Consider the following 19350-nt stretch of genomic DNA (forward strand, 5'->3'; position numbering starts at 1 on the left):
GGAGCCCAGGCTCAGGCCAGAAATAGGGGGGCTTGGTTGTTGAGGATTAAGAAGAACAAACAAGCTTCATAGACTCATAAGAAAGGAAGCGAAGCTGACCGGGCAGGCAGCCAGCGTCGGGGTGCGTGCTAGGAAAGGGGCGAGCCAGGCTTAGGAGAGGAAAGTACCCACAAGGCCATACTTCTCCCCCATCACTATATTTGTGGGGGCAGACGGACGCAGGCTGCAAGGCAGAAGATGGGATCCTGAGGCCTCCAGTCTTCCCTCCTGCCCCACCAGTGGTGCCCGCGTTGAACTCTCACTTTCTCGCCTGGAGGGCTGGGTCTGCCACCCTGAACCCTGCTGCGCTCCCTGGCAAAGAGCCTGGCACGACTTCTCAGCACCCCGCAGGGCGGCAAGGAATGCCAGGCCCTTCCTTCCACTCCCGCCATGTGAGGGGGACCCTCGGAGTACTTGGGGGGGGTGGAGCTGGGTCAGCTCTCTGCTCCCAGGATGGAGGCTTTGGGGGAGAGGCAGCTTTGGGGGAACTCTCCTGCCCAGAGCCTGGCCCACTCCTGGCATGTTCCCCCTGACCCAAGTGCGGTCAGCATCCTGCTCCCTGTCCTCTGAGGATTCCTTCTTTCTCTCCTCACTCAGGTAGAGTGGGGCAAAGGAGGGGCTGGAGGCGGCCAGAGAGGCCCCGTGGTGCCCACAGCCTCTCTCTGGGCTGGTTGTGAGGCTGCAGAGGGGCCCCTCGCTTCCCTCCAGCGGGGTTCCATGGCCAGGGGGTGGGGGGGTGGATTGTGGGTTCTTGCAGAGTCCGGGGACATCAGAAACGGCTCTCCTGGGAGTCTGCCTCTGCGGAGGGCAGGTCCTGCTCCATCAACTCCAGGGAGGTCCCCTGGGGTCTGCAAGGCTGGCCGCCTGCCTCAGAGGGGAAGCACGTTCTCAGCGACTCCTTCACCTCGGCCTCCAGGCCTGCCATCCTGGCCGTGTACTCTGCCAGCGCCTCCTTCTGGAACTGGGGAGGGGCAGTAAGGAGACAACACCTGTCAGAAGGGGTTACCTGTGTACCCCTTCCACTGAGGGAAGACCGCGAATCAAGGACATCCCCAGCCTGCTTAGAGTCAGAGGGGTCTGGGGCAGGAGATGGGGGCAGTGGAACCCATTCGAGCGCCTCTCCAGGTCAAGAGCCCTGCAGGGCAGCCTCATTTGAAAGCACTCCAGGATCTTGTAAGAGCCAGAGCCTGTGACCCCAGATTAGAGGTGAGACCCCCTCCCAACTCTGCGTGGTCGCTGGGGGCTGCGGGGGTGCCCCCTGGCACCTGGTTTTCCATCTCCCGGATCTGCTCCAGGCAGGCCGCCTGCTTCTCTTCTAGCTGCTCCTGGTGGCGTTCCAAATTCACCGTCATCTGGGCAGGAAGGAGGCTGGTCACCAGCCGGTCAGGCCGTGGATAGGAGCCAGCCACAGTCCCAGGAAGTTGACCAGCCGTGAGGCTGGACACAGTCTTTTGTCTGTTATTATGGCACCAGGGACCATCCCCCCAGGTCTCATGCACGCAAGGCACCTGCTTGGCTGCTCCCCCGACCCGACCCATTCCCCTACCCTGCCTGACCCTCAACAAACTTGTTTGTTTCTGGGTCACAACTGTATTCAGGGCTTACTCCTAGCTCTGTGCTCAGGGTTCACTCAAGGCAGAGCTGGGGATCAAGCCTGGGTCGGTCACGTGCAAAGCAAGTACCCTATACACTCTACTATGGCTCCAGCCCCTGGATGAATTCTTTAAGCTTTGACAAGCTTCTTTGTTGCTGTTCTCAATTGTCCTGCAGTGCAGGACTCTATGCTCAGAGGTGACCTTGGGGAACCAACCCTGAGCAGTGCCAGGTCAGCCACATGCAAGGCAAGCACCTTACCTCCTACTCTCTCCCCAGCCCTGGAAGTTTCCTAAACGTTCTAAGATGAGGGGAGTCCCTGCTGGGGAGGGTGGTGCCCACCGGAAGCAGCTGGCTTAGTGGCCGGCGTGGGGTCAAGCAGGCTCAGGACTTGGGAGGGAGGAGCAAGCAGTACAGTGGCATTAGCTCCATCCTCATGGGACTGTCCTTCCCCTTAGGATTCTTCTGAGCCTCAGGAAGCCCCATCATCCCCGGCTTGCCATATCATTTCCATGCACACATACAGCTGGCCTGAGACAGACCCCTTGAGGTGGGTACCAAGAGCACCAGGCTCACCAGGTGTCCCTGTTCAGGGAAGGCCTCAGCCAGCCCTCGCTGTACAGATCACACCAAAGGATGGAGGAAAGCTCTGAGGCAGACAAATAGACAGACAGATAGACAGACAGAGGAGACAGTTCCTACCTGCTTGAGCACCTGCACCACCTCCTGGATGTGTGAGTTGTTAATCTCTCTCTTCAACCTGGTAGGGAGGGCATGTCAGAGCGGGCAGGACCCCTCCAGAGTCTGCTCAGGGTGAGGGCCAAAAGAACGACAGCAGGATGGGGGTCTGCTACGGGGGCAAACAAGGACTAAGGGTTCACTGGGAGCTGGGGTGTCTGAGGGAAGATGTCTCCCCTAAAACACTCATCCATCAAGCTGGGACGGGGGGGGGGGCGGGGGACAGGGGGAAACCACTGTGCTAAGGCTCCAGCTTCCCCCTGCGTGGAGCCATCCCACCACGAAACTCTCTCTGCTCAGACTCTTGGCACCAGGACTTGTCACGGATCCAGATGAGAGAGGCGAGATGCACTTTGAAAAGCCCCGGGGGAAAGGCACCTTTGTGAGAGGACACTTGGCCCTGGGGAAGGCAGGCGGGTGCCCCAACCTGCAGCAGTCTGGGGGCGAGAGCGGGGAGGAAAGGGTCCTGGGAACGGCACCAGGAAGACCCTCCTCACCTCTCCTGGGCCATCTTATCCGAAGTGACCTTGATCATGGCCTGGATCCTCTCCAGCCTCTTGGCCTCCAGCTTCTTCTTCGTGGCTTTGGTGTCACTGTGGAGAGAGGTATTGGGGAGCTATTTGGGGGGCCGGAAGTCATGCTGGTGGGAGGGCTGGGGTGGAAGGGGGGGCAGGCCTACGTCTGCAGCGTCCCCTTGAGGTTCTTCAGCTCTGCGGCCTGCCTTGCCCGTGCCAGCTCCAACATTTTGGCCGTTTGCTGCAGGGGAGAAACCGGTGTGGGTGGGGGTTGAGCGCAGGGCCCTTGGTCGTGGAGGAGGGCGTGGTGCCGGCCCGGCCCCGGGCACCTCGGCCACGTGGTTCTCGCGGAGCTTCCGCACGCGCTCGTGCTGCGCCTCTCCCAGCCGCAGCAGCTCCTGCTCCAGCCGGCCCTGCAGCTCCCGCACGCGTGCGTCCGCGCCATCGGGGCCCGCCGGGGCGTCCCGGGGCTCCTCCGCCTGCTGCGCCCTGCAGAGGCCGCCCACGTGCACGCAGTCAGGCCCTGAGTGAGGGTTGTGTGTGTGCGCGCGCGCGCGAGCGCCAACGGCGACAACGGAGGGCCCCACTCTTACCTCTTCTTGCGCGAGTCCTTGTCGGGGCCGGCCCTGCGGCCCCCAACGCAACCCGACGGGCCCAGCTCGGCCGCCGCCCGCTGCAGCAGCTCCTGCCTGCGCGCTTCCCCGCGCCGCTGCACCTCGCGCAGCTCCTTCTCGTGCCGCCGCTGCAGCTTCACCATGTCCTTCAGGGCACGCAGCTCCTCCAGACTGGCCGTCTGCGGCTCTTGTGTGGGGCACCCCGTGAGGCGCCGAGAGCCCCCAGCCCACCCCTCCGCGTCCAGCCCCGCTTGGACTCGGCGCGTCTTACCTGCAGCTGGCTTGCTGGCCAGCTTGCTGGCCTCTTCCCTGGCAACGGCCCCCGCTGCTGCAAAAGGCACAGCGTGGGCCCTGGGGGAGGGGGGCGTCCCCTCCTCTCCGGTGGGTTTCTCCCTGTCCCCGCTCCCCTGTCCCCACCAGGGCTGTCTAGGGTCCCTGCAGGGCATGGAGGTAGCTCTGATGTCCCAGACCCCAGGTGCGGCAGGCTGGGGTGCAGCAGCAGGGCAGGGTGCCCCTGGAGAGAGAGGTGGAGGCACCGGCAGCACATACCTGCTGACCCATTGCTCCTCAGGGCAGAAGCCCCATTGCCGGGAGCCACCGCTGGGCTGCCCATAGGAAAGGGCATCTGTGTGGGGAGGACAGGTCAGCCCTCTCGGCTCAGAGTCCCAGGCCCTCACCGACTTCCCACACCCAAGGCAAAGTTGGGGCTGAGGGACCATGGTGGTGGGGGGTGTGGCTCACGGACCTCGGGTGCATCCCCCATGGCTGCCTTGAGCTTCATAGACTTTTTGTCATGGGCATTGAAGAACTTGATGGGGTTGGCGAGGGCCACGGTGAGATCTGGGGGCAGCAGAGTGGTGAGAGCACAGCATGGAAACAAACCGGGAGCTCAGCCCAGAGAGCCCGGAGGCCACCCAGAGGAGGGGGCTCCTACCCGCCAGGGTGTCGGGCACGTAGTCCTTCATCTCCAGGAGAACAAAGAGGGCGGGCATGGTGAGGGGCATGTTGCTCTCACTGTGCAGGCACAGGTGGTGGTACCCTGCGGGATCAGGCGTGAGAGTCAGGGGTTGGGGGACCGGTTCAGTGCGGAGCCCTGCTGGCCACACGGGTACGGACAGACACCTTCAAAGTTCTGAGAACTTCCTCCTGTGCTCAGGGCTTACTCCTGACTCTGTGTTCACTGTCAGTGGTGTTGGGGGCATCGGGGTTCGAACCAGGGTCAGCAGCCTTACCCGGCACGCTCCTCCATGAGTTGGAGGGTGAGGAGAGATAACTACATCTACCTCACATGGCTACTGAGAACCTTCTCTAAGTCCTTAATACATTTTCAGGGCCTGCTCCTTGGAAAACTGTCCGTAGTGTTTCAGAAAGGACAGCAGTGCTGTGAGGTGACAGTGTCTCCACCTGTAGTCAGTCCCTGGAGAGGTCTGATTCCTACCTTGATTCCCCTCCTCCGCTGGTCCCTGGGGCTAGCCATAGTCTCAGCCCCTCTGGGCACAGTGAAGGATCCCTGTCCTTACCTGAGTTCAGGGCATTGATTGGGATGATGCGGTGTCCAAGGAACTTATTGCCTTCCTCCATCACGGCCACCCTGAGTGAGGCCAGCTCAGGCATCAGGATCTGAGGGTGGGGGGAGTTCAGGATGGGATGTGCTAGGGAGGGGAGACCCTCCAGAACCCCAGAAGTCTTGGAGTCAGTGGGGGAACATGGCAGGTGTTATTAGACCTGCAGAGGAGAGTGGCCATACTCTAGGCCATAGGGACAGTTGTGCTGGCCACCACCAAGAGAATCATGCAGGCAGTCCATGGGGCCTCCAACCCCCTCTGATTCCATGGGGGCCTGCTCCCAGCACTGGGAATTCATGTTTCCCCCTGGTCTCTCACATGCGCACACACGCAAAACCCACCAGCCCTGGACAGCCCCGGGGGTTCTTAGAATTTGGGGCAGGGGGTGAGGGGAGGGGAGGGAGGGGCACTGAGGGCCTTCCTTGATCTATTTCTTCTTTTCTGCCCTACCTGGCCCTGGGCCCCACCTTCTCGAAGACAAAGGGCTCCTCCTTCCAGACAGGGTTGATGGAGTTGGTGTTGGGGGACAGCTTGGTGCGGTAACGCCTCTTGGGGTCCCCAGGAAGGCCGAACAGCTCTACTTCCACATAGGTGCGCACACTTCGTTCTGACAGGAACTGCCCCGAGATGACCTGGAGGGGGGGCCATGGGGAGGTTGGCATCAGTTTCCCGCGCCCCGGCCCCTGGCCTCCACCCCACATCTCCAGCATCAATTCTTGGGCTCCATTTAGCACTGGCCACCAGCTGGGGTTGCTGGCTCCAGGGTTCCAGCTGGGCCGTGGTGACTGGTGACCAACAGGCTGCCCTCCCCCAGCAGGAAGGAACGGTCCCTCCCCCGGACTGGGGCTCCTGCGGCCCCACTCTGCCCACTCTCCTCCCCTCCCCCACCCCAGCCTCAGCCCTTCCCCTTGGTTTCCATGGGGACTAAGAGGCAGCCTCAGAGCTGAGGAGGAGGCAGTTTCCAAGGCAACTTGCTCCTGCACGAACTGGCTGCGGCTGAAGTTTCCAGGATATCAGGGGAGGGGGGTGGGAGTGGAGGAGTGGGGCTCCTGTGTCCCCCCACCCACCTCGCTCCCCCCCACCAGCCCAGCCCTCCCTCCTGGCCATGAGGCTTCAGCAGGGCCTTGCCGTGATGGAAAGGGTGGTGGCCACCACCACATCGATGCGGTCCACGGAGAAGGGGTTGAACTGCTTGTCCGGTCGCCGCATGAACTCATGCTTGAGGAGGTAGCCGCTCTGGCCGTTAAACTCAAACAGAGCCATGTTCTGCTGCATGGGCAGGTCTGGGGGAAGCGGCGCACACTGTGAGAGGGGGGGCAGCCCTCTTCCGCTCCTGCCTTGTGAAGGGGGACACTGTGTGGACAGTGAGAGGGAGGGGTCTCGGGTCCCAGTTCCTGGGGCAGTCTCGTCTGCCAGGAGGGATGCCAAACTCACTGTGGCCAGCCGACCCCAAGCAGGCCAGCCCCCAGCCCCACCACACGGGGGGGGGGGGGCAGCTGCCCATGCACAGACACCTGCAGCCACAGCGGCCTGCGGGGAGGGGTCTGGACCCCAGGAGACAGCTCACCTCACCCCTATGTGTGCTCTCAGGGTCCAGGCCAGTATCAGCACGTCCCTCTCTGTACTATGGAGGGGGCCAAGGTGCGAAAGGTGGGTCGGGGGGGGCTGATATCAGTTTTAAAGGGGGCCAGGGGGTGCCCTCACCCATCGTCTGAAAGTTGAGGGCCACCATCTGGCACCCAGCATTCCAGAACATCTGGGGCATGTAGTTGGAGGAGTCCATGCGGGTGCCCTTGGGGTAGATGCGGCTCATCTGGCGCTTGTTATAGCTGTCCTCAGAGTATAGGAGCTGCCCGCACGTCAGAGTCCCCCAGCCCCCTACAGAGCCCCCCGCCTGCCACCCCAGCTGGGTCCCCCCACCACCCCAGCCGGGCCCCCTGCCACACAGGCCAAGGATACTCCACAAACTGCACCGAGGCCTTGGACAGCAGGTCGTAGGCCTTGAGCTCCGTGAAGGAGGAGATGACATAACTCTGGTTCTTCTCTGCGTGGGCCAAGGAGGGCGGGAGGCATGTCAGGCGGTGCCCACCCTCGGTCCTGCCCTCCCCAGTGGGCAGCTCTGTCTAGTGCCCAGAAGGTGTCCACCTTGCCTTTTCACTCAGGCCCCAGAAAGTGTGGGGGGGTCCTCGTGTATGCCAGGGGTGCCTGGTGGGCACGCACAGGGAGGGGGCATCACACAATCCTAGAGAGTGTGGGTGTGGGATGTGGGGTAGAGGGGACAGGTGAGGCGGGGCCCCTTGGTCAAGACTTGGCAAAGACCAATAAGGAGCCGAGCACACATGCTGGAGGGGAGGGTGAGGGGTGGGCACACACCCAGGGTAAGGGTACAGTGTGGGTCCGTGCCACCAAGCTCCTCGTGGGCAGGTGCAGGACAAGAGGAGAGGGCAGAGTGCAGAGGGGAAAAGGAGGACGGGGTTCAGAGGGTGAAAGGGGGGTGGGGTGCAGGCTTAAGAGGAGGCCAGAATGCAATGACTGGAGGAGGCAGAGGGAGGCCGGCCCCCCGGGTGCTGCAGAGGTCAGGAGTCCAGCTCAGGGGGACACTAGCTGCTATTCCTGCTTTCCCAGCAGTCACCCTGCTCCAGGGTTCACTCTGGGAGTCACAGACAGACTGCTGAGGGGGCCTGTCCCTGGCCCCCACCTAAATCTGACATTCTCCAGAGCACCCTGCTTGCTAGCTTGTACCAAGGTCCCCGGAACAGTGTCAGGAAGCTCGGAGCCGCAGCCACTTAAACAGCCCAGGCTGACTCCGGCTGGGGTATTTATAGACACAGGCTGAGTCCACAGAGGGCTAGGGAGTCAGAGGGGGGCCCTCACTCACTTAGACCCATGAGAGTATCCTTTTTTTGTTTTGTTTTGGGGTCACACCGGCAATGCTCAGGGGGTACTCCTGGCTCTGCACTCAGGAGTCACTCCTGGCGGTGCACGGGGGACCATATGGAGTGCAGGGCTAGAACCAGGTGAATCGCGTGCAAGGCAAGCACCCTCCACGCTGTCCTATCACTCCAGCCCCACACGAGCGTATCCCTCCCCTCCCCCACTCACCAGCCGAGAGCTCGAAGGAGACGAACTTGGTGGGCTGGATGTAGTTGACCAGGCTGGACATCTCCTCATATGCCGTCACCTCCAGCCCCGCTGTGCCCTGGGAGGGAGGAAGGGGGATGGACAGCGCCCCAGGACCCAGTGCCAGTGTGGACCCTCCCCCGGGGCAATGGGGCGGAGAGGACAGAAGGAGCTGTGATCCCCACTGGCCCCCACACACCTCATCTGACTGCATCTTTTTTATCTCCTCTTCATCCAGACACCCCAACTCCTCTTCCTCTTCCTCTTCTGCCTCCTCCTCCTCCTCCTCACCAGCCCACATGGCTTCACAAGGCTGCACCACTGCGGGGTGGGAGGGCATGGGGGGGGCAACAGCCTCCTCCTGGACCTGCTTTTCTTCCAGTCCAGTTGCTTCTCTCCCATTCCCAGCCCCCCTTCCCCAGGACTCACCTGGTTCCTCGCCTGCTGGAGTACTGGGTGGGCAGCTGCCCTCTGGCTCCCCACCCACTTCCTTGCCAGAGAACTGGTTCTTCTTGTTTTTGATGAGGATCTTGCCTCTGAGGTCCTCAGGGCTGGGCAGGGGGATGCCCGGTTTCAGCTGGAAGGGAGGGGAGAGGCTCGGCACTGTCTCCTCACCCCTGCCTGCCTCCATCTGCCTGGAACCCCCTTTTTCTGCTGTTGACCCAGGTAAGTCCAGTTGCTCCTAGAGCATCTTCGCACCAGGAAGCCTTCCTTGATCCCTGAGACCAGCCCAGGCACCCCGGGGCCCTCCCCTTACGGTCCCTGAGCTGAGCCCACCTGATAGTCTGTGTCCCGAGGGTGTCAGCACCCAGAGTGCAAGAACGTCCATGCACGTGTGCCCCGAAGCCCAGCACCAGCCCACGTGTGTGCCGTGAGAGGGTCCTAGCACCCCCCAAGGCTGCCAAATGAACCCCTGCATCCTCTGGACACATCCTCGTCCTTCATTTGGCCCCACCCCCCAGTCTGCAGCCCCAAAGGGCCCCTTTGCCCCCACCGGGAATTTTTCCAGGGGTTCCGTGAGCAGCATGTCCCCAAACATGGTCCGGCAGTACTCGGCCATTTTGGCCTGTTGTCGGGGTCTGTGGGGATGGAAGAGACCTTGGGATTCAGCAGTTCCCCCACCCCCCACTTCCAGCACCCTCACCCCTCCTTCTGCAGGGGCCCAGGATGAGGTGGCAGGAGGAGAGCTGTGGGCGAGGGCCTGGCCAGGGCCAGGGGCAGTGCGGGAGGGCAGCTGCAGACCGGAGTCAGGGTGCGGGAGGAGGAGGCTGTGGGTACACACGAGTCCACGTGGTTTTCGAATGACAGGATGACAGGATACGGGGATGTCTTGAAGGCGCTCTCTGCAATGGCTTCGATGGCTTCCTGCAGGAGAGGGGCTCCTTGGCAGCAGGCCAGTGCCCCAGGCTTCCCTGCCCTGTCCGCACAGGGAAAAGGCACAGGCTGCCTTTTCTCCTCTGCTTCACACCCAGAGCCTGGAGTCCAGGCCCCACCACAGCCCCGAGGATTCCCAGGCCCTGAGCAGGCCCACCTTTTTTTTTTTCTTTTTGGGTCACACCCAGCGATGCACAGGGGCTACTCCTGGCTCTGCACTCAGGAATTACTCCTGAATGGTCTAATTACTCCTGACGGTGCTCAGGGGACCATATGGGATGCTGGGATCGAACCCAGGTCAGCTGCGTTCAAGGCAAATGCCCTACCCGCTGTGCTATCGTTCCATCCTCCAGGCCCACCTTGAAGTAGATGTCGGTGGTCATGGTGAAGCCGTGCGTGATGATGGGCTCTTCGTCGGGAGGCTTCCCTTTCCAGCAGTCCAGCTCCACGCAGCGGCAGCCTGCCAGCAGCACCTGGCGGTACATCTCGGCCGAGGAGAGGCCGGAGAACTGGCCGGCTGGGGGTTGTGGGCGGATGGGGGAGAAACGGGGTCAGGGGCGTCCATCCGGACTCTGGCGGCGGGGCCCACAGTTGTCAGCCTACCTGTGAGGTAGGTGTTGTGCGAAGAGTTGATGAAGTAGTGGTTGAGCGGCTGCGTCATGTCCTGGTGGAGCAGGAGCTTGCTGTGGGCCAGCACGCTGTTCTCCGGCCCACACAGGAACCAGACCATGCCCTCGGGGGACAGCTGGCCTGCAGGACCGGGGGCTGGCGGTCAAGGGCACAGCCAATAGCTCGGGTGGACTGAGGGTGGGGGGCCAGGGAAGGACCCTTGCATCTCACCCCTCTGCACGTTGATGCAGCTGGGCTCATACTTGTGGATGAGGCCCTGCACCTGGTCTGGCCGGGCTGGCGGGAACAGCAAGGAGTTGAGTCGGGGGTCCCGCTGCACCTGGTTGATGAATTTGGTCAGGTGCTCCTTGGTCATATAGGGTTTGGCCTTGGCGTGGCTGTGGGCCAGAGGGAGGAGGAGTCCAGGTGGCCTCTCAGAGGGCCAGGGGGATGCACAAGCAGCCCCCTCTCCAGCAAGGGTGCCCCATTCCCAGTCAGGCAGACAAGAAGTTGGGGTGAGAACCTTTCTCCAGGCCCAGCCCAGCCCAGCCCAGGAAACTCACTAGGACGTGAAGATCTCGTCTATTTCTGGCCGAGGGCAGAGGCTCATGAGGAAGCTTTTGTAGACAGATTCTGGGAAGTCCTCGGGGTTGATGGCATCATTCTGGGGGGTTGTGGGGGAAAGGTTCTCTGATCACTCCTGACCCTCAAACTTCTCTGGATGAAGACCCATATTTTAGACCCAACACCATGTGTGGGGGGGGGGGCAGGGGGGGGAAGAAGGGGGTCTGGTCCACAGGGGAAAGATTAGGTCAGGAAGGTTCGGTGGGTGGGTGGGTGAGGGGGACACACCAAGTGCCCACTGTCCAGGCCTAGATTGCTGAGCCGAGAGCAGAGAGTGTGTTTCGCTGGTTTGCTTTGGTCCTAACTTTGGACACTTGTCAGGGAAAGACCAGAAGGGGAGGGAGAAAAGACAAATGTCATTGTACCTGTCAGTAGATGCTCATTGTTTGGGGTTTGTTGGTTCATTTTTTTAATAGAGACCTTGGGGCCCCATCGTGCCTGGGATCAAATTTGGGGTCTCATTCATACCTGTGCTCCACCTCTTCAAGCTATCTCCCTGGCATTTTTTGGAGGAGCACACCACAACCAGCGTGCTCAGGGATCACTCCTGGCAGTGCCTATGTGGTGCAGGGCATCAGATCTGGGCCAGCCACATGCAAGGCAAATACCACACATATTGGACTATCATTCTGGACCTGATCTTTTTTGGGGGGTTTGGGTTTTTTTTTTTTTTGCTTTTTGTGGGGGGCCACACCCAGCAGTGCTCAGGGATCACTTCTGGAAGAGCTGAGGGGGGCATATGGAATGCTAAGGATCAAACCAAGTGCAAGACAAGTGCCCTACCCACTGTACTGTCTCTCTGGGAGCCCTTTTGTAAAGCAGAGGACAGATTTTTAAAAATATATTTTAACAAAGCACAGTATAAACAGATCCCAAGAGACATGAAGCACAAACACCAGAGATGAAGAAAGAAATAGGCAAGCCAAAAATAATAGTTAACAACAATAACACCCAACAAACAAGGAACACCAGAAAGAACCATTTGCACTTCACTCAGATTGAAAACTGTGTTTCAAAGTGTACCATCAAGAAAGTGAAATGACTATCAGAAAAGGATAAAATATTTGCAAATTATATTTCCAGTAAGGGATAACTCAATAGCCTACTCAACAGCAACAAAAAAATAAAATAACCCCACTGAAAACTGGAGAGTGAAGTTGAATAGACTTTTCTCTAAAGAAGAGATGCAAATGGTCCAAGAGCCCATGAAAAGATGCTTGATATCATTAGTCATTAAGGAAATGCAAATCTAAACCACAATGAGATATCACTACACTCCCACAGCAAGACTAAAATTAAATTTTTTTTCTAAAAAGATGATAACAAGTGTTGGGGAGAATGTGGAGAAATTGGAACCCTCCATCCAGTGCTGGTGGGAATGTAAAATGGTTTCGTTCCTTTGGAAACCATGAGCAGTTCCTCAAACATTAACCACACAGTTAGACTCTGACCCAACAACTCCACCCCCAGGTTTACACTCAAAAGAACCAAAAACATACATCTAGACAAAATCCCGCATGCGAATATTACAGCAGCTTGGTGTGTCAAAAAGAATGTGCTAACAATCCAATGTCCATCCAGAGATAAATGAACAGGCAGGCATTGCTTGCCTGTTGGTATATCCACTGCCACTACCACTGCCCTCCCGTTGTTCATCGATTTGCTTGAGTGGGTCCAGTAACGTCTCCATTGTGACACTTGTTACTGTGTTTGGCATATCGAATACGTCACGGGGAGCCATTCAGTGTAATATAATGTAGCAACAAACGGGAATGAAGTACTGGTGCCTGCTATAATGTGGATGAACCTGGAAGCACTGACTAGGTGCATTAGGGTGGCATGGAAGATCACTTGGCGCAAGATTCCATTTCCACGGAATGTTCAGAAGGGGGGCATGTGCTAGAGAGAGAGAGATAGGACAGTGGGGAGGATACTTTCCTTGCATGCAGCTTACCTGGGTTTGTTTCCTAGCACCCCATATGGTCCCCAAATCCCATCAGGAGTGCCCCTGAGCATAAAGGAGTACGCCTCAAGCACCTCCAGATGCAAGAAGGAAGGAAGGAGGGAGGAAGGGAAGGAGGGAGGTGCCTACGGGGGGATTCCCTGTCTATTCCTCCTAACCCAGAAAACCCCATCAGATGTCTTCCAGGATCACAGTGGAAGGCCAGCATGGGTCTCAGGCCAGCAGAGGTATATCCATTCAATGGAATATGATTGAGTGAACCAGACTGCGACTGCCTAAGCTCCCAGGTAGACACACCAGCAAAGGATCCAAGCAAAAGGCCCGTGGCTCCTGCTGGACAGGTAAGGAGGCCTGACCATCGCAGGAGCAGGGGAAGAAGAGAAGGAAGTGGGCAGCACTTCCCAGAAACCCCACAGAGCTGTGGCTTGGGGACATTCCTCTGGATCCATATGGACAGGTGACCAGGAACGTCTTAGTTTGGTTCCTATACGCTACATACTTAGCAGAAAAAAAAAAACAACAACAACACTCCCAGTGTTTTTTGTGTTTTTTTTTTTTTCCCGGCAAGGCACTGATCCAGGAGCCACACGGAAGCTGGTATCCAGCCCCGCTTGCCTGAACACTGACTCAGGCACTTTGGCCCACTGGGCTCCTTGGTGCCAGTCACATAAGGTTTCTCCTGGGGTGACCCTGCAGACAACCTGCAACATTTTCTTACTGAACTAAAAGCAAAGAAAAAATGATTTTCTTGTGTGGAGCTGAGGTGTGTCCTGCCAGCTTCCATCCTCGATTTACTCCTTTCTCTAGTTGTCCTCATGCCCCCTTCACAACATCCCTGCCAACTGGGACCCCATCTTGCTCCCCAGGGCAGAAACCTTCACTCTTAACTTCTATGTCAACAGGAACACGCCCCCTAAACAAGGTCCCTCAACCACTGCCAACCACCAGTGCCCCCCTATACTGCCAGGACTAGGGGTGCAGTTCTACCAGTCACCACACACACACAGTCACACATAGTCACACCCACACACACGCATGATCATATACACACTGCACATACATGCACACATAGTCTAACATATACTCATATATACATACACTCATACATACACATATCACACACTGACACAGACACAATCACACTTAAACACACTCACACAGACACACATTTATACGTAGTCACACATACATCACACATACTTAGACACAGTCACACTCAAACACACACACAGACACTCACACATAGTCACACGACCACATATACACTTGTATATATATATTCGCACATAGTCACACATACACACATCACACACACTGACACACACACTTAGACACTCATACTCAACAGTCACACTTTAGCACATGCATACACACAGTCTCTCTCAGCCCTTGATCTCGTTCAGTCTGTGGCCAGGCCTGTGCCATCACTCTTGCCTTCCTGTTCGCACAGCCTCTAGTCAGAAAGCACCTGTGAGAGGGAGAAGTGTGTGTGTGTGTGTGTGTGGGGGGTGAATCACTCACCTTGCTTTTGGGGAGATGGCAAGCACTGAGGGCAGCTTCTACCCGCTTACGGTCAGCAGGAAACATCTGGAAAAAACTGAAGGCACAGAGTATGTCCCCGGGCAAAGAGGGGAATGAATCTTCCTGGGCATGGAAGATTTTGTGGGCCCTGGAAGTGTGTGTGTGTGTGTGTGTGTGTGTGTGTGTGTGTGTGTGTGTGTGTGTGTATATGGGCGGGGGGTCAACTGGGAAGATTCACTTCTCCTTTTTTTGAGGGGGGGGGAGCATACTCAGCAGTGCTCAGCAGTTACTCCTGGCTCTGCACTCTGGAACCCCTTCTGGCCAGCTTGAGGGATCATCTAGGGTGCTGGGGATTGACCCCAGATTGACCTCATGCAAAGGCAAACACCCTCTGCACTGTCTCTGCTCCAGCCCCTGGGTGGACTCACTTCTTCCTTTTTTTCTTTCTTTTTTTTTCTTTTTTGGGTCACGCCTGGTGATGCATAGGGGTTACTCCTGGCTCTGCACTCAGGAGTTACTCCTGACAGTGCTATGGGGACCATATGGGATACTGGGAATCGATCCTGGGTCAGCTGCGTGCAAGGCAAACGCCCTACCTGCTGTGCTATCGCTCCAGCCCCCTAGACTCACTTCTTGACAGGAATCTTCCCTTCAGGATTGAGCTGCATCTTGAGCTTCACCAGGCTGGCGGGCAGAGAGCAATGGGTCAGGGCATGGGGAAAGGCAGAGCCCGGGTAGACAGGCAGGCAGGCAGGCACTTACATCTTGTCCAGGAAGGTGCTGCGGGGGGCGTTGGCTGTCAGTGGGTGCTTGGCCAGGGCCAACACATCTTCAGCCCAGTCCTGCAGGTACCGAGTACATGGGTCAGGCCCGGGACCCTTGCACCTCGTACACCCCTTGCCCATGCAGGCGACCTGATCCCAGCACACCTTGCCCACATTCTCCTTGTAGGAGACGAAGTTGTGGAAGGTGAGGTCCACCATGTCGGGGCCGGACACCACGGTGAGCGCCTTCAGCAGGAAGGTGTTGTCGGGAAAGTCCATGTTGAACACGTCCCGGAGCTTCTGGCTCTGCTCCGAGAAGGGAGAGACGGGTGATCACCCCATCCCCGTGGTCTGGTCCCTTTGCATCTGCCCCTCAGACAGTGGAACTCCATCCCCAGAACCTGCTCAGACACAGGAGAGGTCCCAGGAAGGGAGGCCGAGGGGCCTGGCCATTGGGTCCTGACTGGGTTTGTTGGAACTTCATCTGCGGCCAAGTCTTCGCTCCAGCCCCAGGCCAGCCTGCTCCCTGCCATCCCTTCCTCCTGTTTTCCATTCAAATAGGGGCCGGGGAGAGTGTATCCACAGAATCTCCCTCACAGGTCTGGGGGCCAGAGCTGGTTTCGAGACACCCTTCACAGTCCTTATGACCCCCGCAAGTTCTAGAAAGTCCCAGCAAGTTCCAGAACAGCTATACCCCTTTTTCAGTGGGGGACAGCATTGTTGTACACGCCTCTCAGCCCAGAGGGTCCCCCTACGCCTGTCCTAGGGGACTCCTAGCGTGGCCCCCATCTGGTTCTTAGCCACTTGGGCCCACCTACCTTGGGCACTTTGGCAAACTTCCCAAAGCGGGTGTCCCGGATGCTGGTGATATCCAAAAATTCCATCTCCTGGAGGGAGCAGAGAAGGGGTGTGCGTGACAAGGTGGGGTCCGGAATGAAGAGCAAGGAGGAAGGAACCACCACAGCCCTTCTTATCTCTTCAGCCGAGACGGTGGGGCAGCCCCCGCCTCCCTTCTGGGTCTCCCCGTCCATGGTACCTCCTCTTCCCCCTCTGAACATTCCTTCCCTGCTCACTTGGGTTCCCTGGGGCTTGCAGTCTCGCACCCCCCACACCCCAATCTGGGACACTCCCGGATCTCCCCTCCTACTGCCCCTCAGTTTAACCCACAGCCTGGACTGAGACGTCCTCTACAGCGGCTCTCCCCCTCTCCTTCTCAAGGACACAGAGGTTTGACCCACTGGCTGAGGCGGCCCTGGGTGGTGGCTGGGCCCCCCCTTCCTCATTGGAGGACCCTTCTACCTCCCCCAGGTCCCACCTCCCCCACTCAAGCCGCTAGGCTGCTGTGACTCAGTGGACATACAGGCAGGCGCTCAGGTCGAGCAGGGGCTGTCTACCTTACTCTGGTATGTCCAGTACAAGTAATAGCCCTTGGGGTCCACACGCAGAATAACTGGGGAGGCGATGGCCGTTTCCTGCAGAGAGGAGACTTGGGGTCAAACATCCCTAGCCCCATGCCAGGAAGCCCAGAGTTCGCTATCTCCCCAGGAGGTGGCCATTTGCAGTTCCCTTTTTCTACAGAGCTCAATCCACAAGCTGTAAGAGCTCCGCAGCAGGGGTGGGGAAGACATTTCTGGAAAAGGAGAGGCCTTCCCCCGTGAATCCCCAAAGGGCCCGCAGAGTCCCTGTGACCAAAGGGTGCGGCTCAACGGAAGGAGCAGAATGCCTCCCCGGAGACACCCCCCCTCCACCCCCGCCCCTCTGAGGGCAAGCCTGCATAGAAAGAGGCTGAGCCCAAACTCTGCCCCTGCACACCAGCCCTGTGCATTGCAGCCACACCCCAGCTGACCCTCGGAGAAGTGCCTTCCCAGGACTACCCGGTAAGCTCACCCCCCAGCCCTACCAAAAGGCCATCAAGGCTCCTCTGGAAACGCCCCTGGAGCTCTGAGCACAGTGTGGGGTCTGGTTCACAGACCCAGAGCCCATCAGCAAAATCTCCATAGGCTCATGCTCTGGGGAACTAAGCCCACGCTAGCCCATAAGCACTGAGCTAACCCAGGAGCACTGTACCAGTCCGTGAGCACTGCGCTAATCCATGAGCACTGGGCTAATCCATGAGCATTGTACTAACCCGTGAGCACTGTGCAAGCCCACCAACGAGGTGCCCCATGTTTTCTGCAGGAGAGAGTAAGCTCACCTGCTGAAGTTCTAATCTTCAGTGAAAAGGTTACCTTTTCCCCATAATGGTTCCCTTTTCATTGTCATGGTCTCTCTTTCCATGTATGAGATTAAAATGGGGACAGGTATGACTCAGCAGTAGAGCCTATGCCTCACACATGTGAAACCCTGGGTTCAATTCCCTGGGCACCGCAAACAAGGATGCCCAGGAGGGGTGCTAGGGAGAGGCCGGGAACTCTCAGTGAGGGGCTCAGTCTGGAGAAAGATGATCTGAGGGCCCCACTCCCTCCTTCCTCAAGCAGAGGTGTGGTGGCTGATTCTTCATTTTAAGCCTGGGCGTGACCCATATACCACCTCCCCCAAAATAACAGACCGCCAGAAAGAAAGACACACATCTTAACTTTTGGCCAGGCCCCATGGGTATGGGCTGGTTTGTGAGACACCCCTGTTCTGTTCAGAACCCTGATCCCCCCCCTTTCCCACTTCCTCCCCTGCACCCTATCTGGGCAGGCCCCTTCCACTCACAGGTAGCCTCTCCTTTTCCATTCCCAGAGGGAGGGGGGCAGAGACCAACCCAGGCTCTCAAATTGAAGTTGGAGGTCCGAAGAAGAATTTCAAGCTGGCTTTTGTGATGAAAGTGCCTGGGGAGTTTTTGTAATCCCCAGGAGCCAAGGGCATGTCTGGTTGAAAGTGTTCCCCCCACCAAACACCCTGGGAAGGAAGGGCCACAAGGCGAAGGAATCAGAGCTGATTTCTTCTGGTGCACCGCACAGACCTGAGCTGAAAGTAGGAGCCTCGGCTGGCACCCATGAGCACTGAGCTAGCCCATGAACTGGGTGCCCTGTATCATCTTTTGCTGCAGGAGTGAGTAAACTCACCTTCTGAAGTTCTAATCTGTCTACAGGCTCCCAGTTCTAGCAAGCAGGGAGAGACTGGCTGGGCACCCAGCAATGTCCTGCCCTGGGCCGAGGGGGCAACAGCCAAGTTCACAGGGGCGGGCTGGCAGTAAACCTGTGCCCATTGCTAGGGACCATCCCGGTCAGTCCTCGGGGCAGGGGAGCCCACTTCACTTTTCATTCTGAATCTCTTTCCTCATTCCTGGGGCTCCTGGTACACGCTACTATGCCACATCAACCACACCTTGGCTCAGAAAGCGGAAGAGCCTCCCAGCAGCCCCCACCCCACAGAGACACCTCCCGCCCTGGGGCGGGCCAAAGCCAGTGAGCAGCGCTCCATTCCCCACCCCCACCCCCACTCGCTCCTTCTAGAACATTCTCCTTCCTGGGACCAGCAGCCCTGATTCTCACCAGGTCAGTCCGCAGCTCCCCCCTCCCAAACCCTGGATGCTTCTCCATACCCACCCAGAGAATCCCTGCCCTGTGGCAGGCTCTCAACACCCCTTCAGGGTGTCAGGGAACCACAGGCTGGAAACGGTTTGTATAGGAGCAGGCGGGGTGTAGATAGAGGTGCAAGGTCAAGCAGAAACACCCCTTTCCTGCCACTGGGCTGGCACTGGGGCAGCAGGGGTGAGGGCAGCTAGCCCAGGACCCAGGACACTGGGGGTCCCAGTGTGTGTGTGTGTGTGTGTGTGTGTTGGGGTGGGGGTGAGGGGGTGTTTCCCTGGGACTGACACAAGCCAGCTAGCAAGCAGGAAGTGATTCCAGTCACCCAGTAGGGGCACGAGGGGACTGGAATCTGGTCACCTCTCCCGAGCATCCTTCTTTGACTCTAGGGATCGAGAAACCCCACTCTTCAGGGTCCCTGGGGTGGGATGGGAGAGAACAGAGCCGGAGCAGAGATGAGGCCTCTGGCCAGCCAGGCAGCCTCTTCTTCACGGAAGCAACTGTGGACACTCACTGTCAGGTTTATTTTATCTACGAGCCTCACAGGCGCCTGGTCCTGGCAGACATAAACCCCCCTACCCGCTGGGCCGGGCCCCTCCACCCGCTGCCACCGCCTCCGGCGCCCACTCACGTCGTCCCATTTGATGAAGCGTTCTCCATGGCTCAGATAGGTCTTCACCTCGGGAGGCAGCAGGACGGGGCTGAGCAGGGACATGGCACCTGGCCTCCCTCTCTGAAGAGGCCAGCAGGCACAGGCAGGCAGGGGTGCCAGGCCGGGCCGTGGCTCACATGG

The 19350-nt window shown here is 58.4% G+C and overlaps 1 protein-coding gene across 1 annotated transcript; it reads right to left on the reverse strand.

Annotated features, from left to right (window-relative positions):
- Positions 1–303: 303 nt before the first annotated feature.
- PLCB2 (phospholipase C beta 2) lies at positions 304–19346 on the reverse strand. Its single transcript, XM_056133607.1, has 32 exons — positions 19189–19346; positions 16434–16511; positions 15858–15926; positions 15205–15345; positions 15038–15117; positions 14906–14959; positions 14276–14351; positions 10731–10831; positions 10399–10565; positions 10162–10308; positions 9918–10075; positions 9467–9549; positions 9179–9263; positions 8614–8761; positions 8384–8505; positions 8167–8263; positions 7024–7108; positions 6769–6893; positions 6193–6347; positions 5532–5696; positions 5020–5119; positions 4434–4538; positions 4245–4339; positions 4049–4124; positions 3771–3827; positions 3479–3686; positions 3215–3374; positions 3050–3126; positions 2868–2963; positions 2335–2392; positions 1305–1391; positions 304–1000 (listed from the first exon to the last, which is right to left on the reverse strand). The coding sequence occupies exons 1-32, from the start codon at positions 19270–19272 to the stop codon at positions 809–811; spliced, it is 3531 nt and encodes a 1176-aa protein (XP_055989582.1). The 5' UTR covers positions 19273–19346; the 3' UTR covers positions 304–808.
- Between the last annotated feature and the right edge of the window lie 4 nt (positions 19347–19350).

This window comes from Sorex fumeus, unplaced genomic scaffold, assembly GCF_029834395.1.
Source record: "Sorex fumeus unplaced genomic scaffold, SorFum_2.1 ptg000098l, whole genome shotgun sequence".
Lineage (NCBI taxonomy): Eukaryota > Metazoa > Chordata > Mammalia > Eulipotyphla > Soricidae > Sorex > Sorex fumeus.

What these genes read in the sequence shown, in the direction of transcription:
- PLCB2 (XM_056133607.1), bottom strand. Translation starts at nt 19,272, where the DNA reads ATGTCCCTGCTCAGCCCCGTCCTGCTGCCTCCCGAGGTGAAGACCTAT. An exon ending in GCACAACACCTACCTCACAG is followed by an intron (nt 10,076 to 10,161) that starts GTAGGCTGACAA and finishes CACAACCCCCAG; the next exon opens with CCGGCCAGTTCTCCGGCCTC. An exon ending in TCCAGCAGGCGAGGAACCAG is followed by an intron (nt 8,506 to 8,613) that starts GTGAGTCCTGGG and finishes CCCACCCCGCAG; the next exon opens with TGGTGCAGCCTTGTGAAGCC.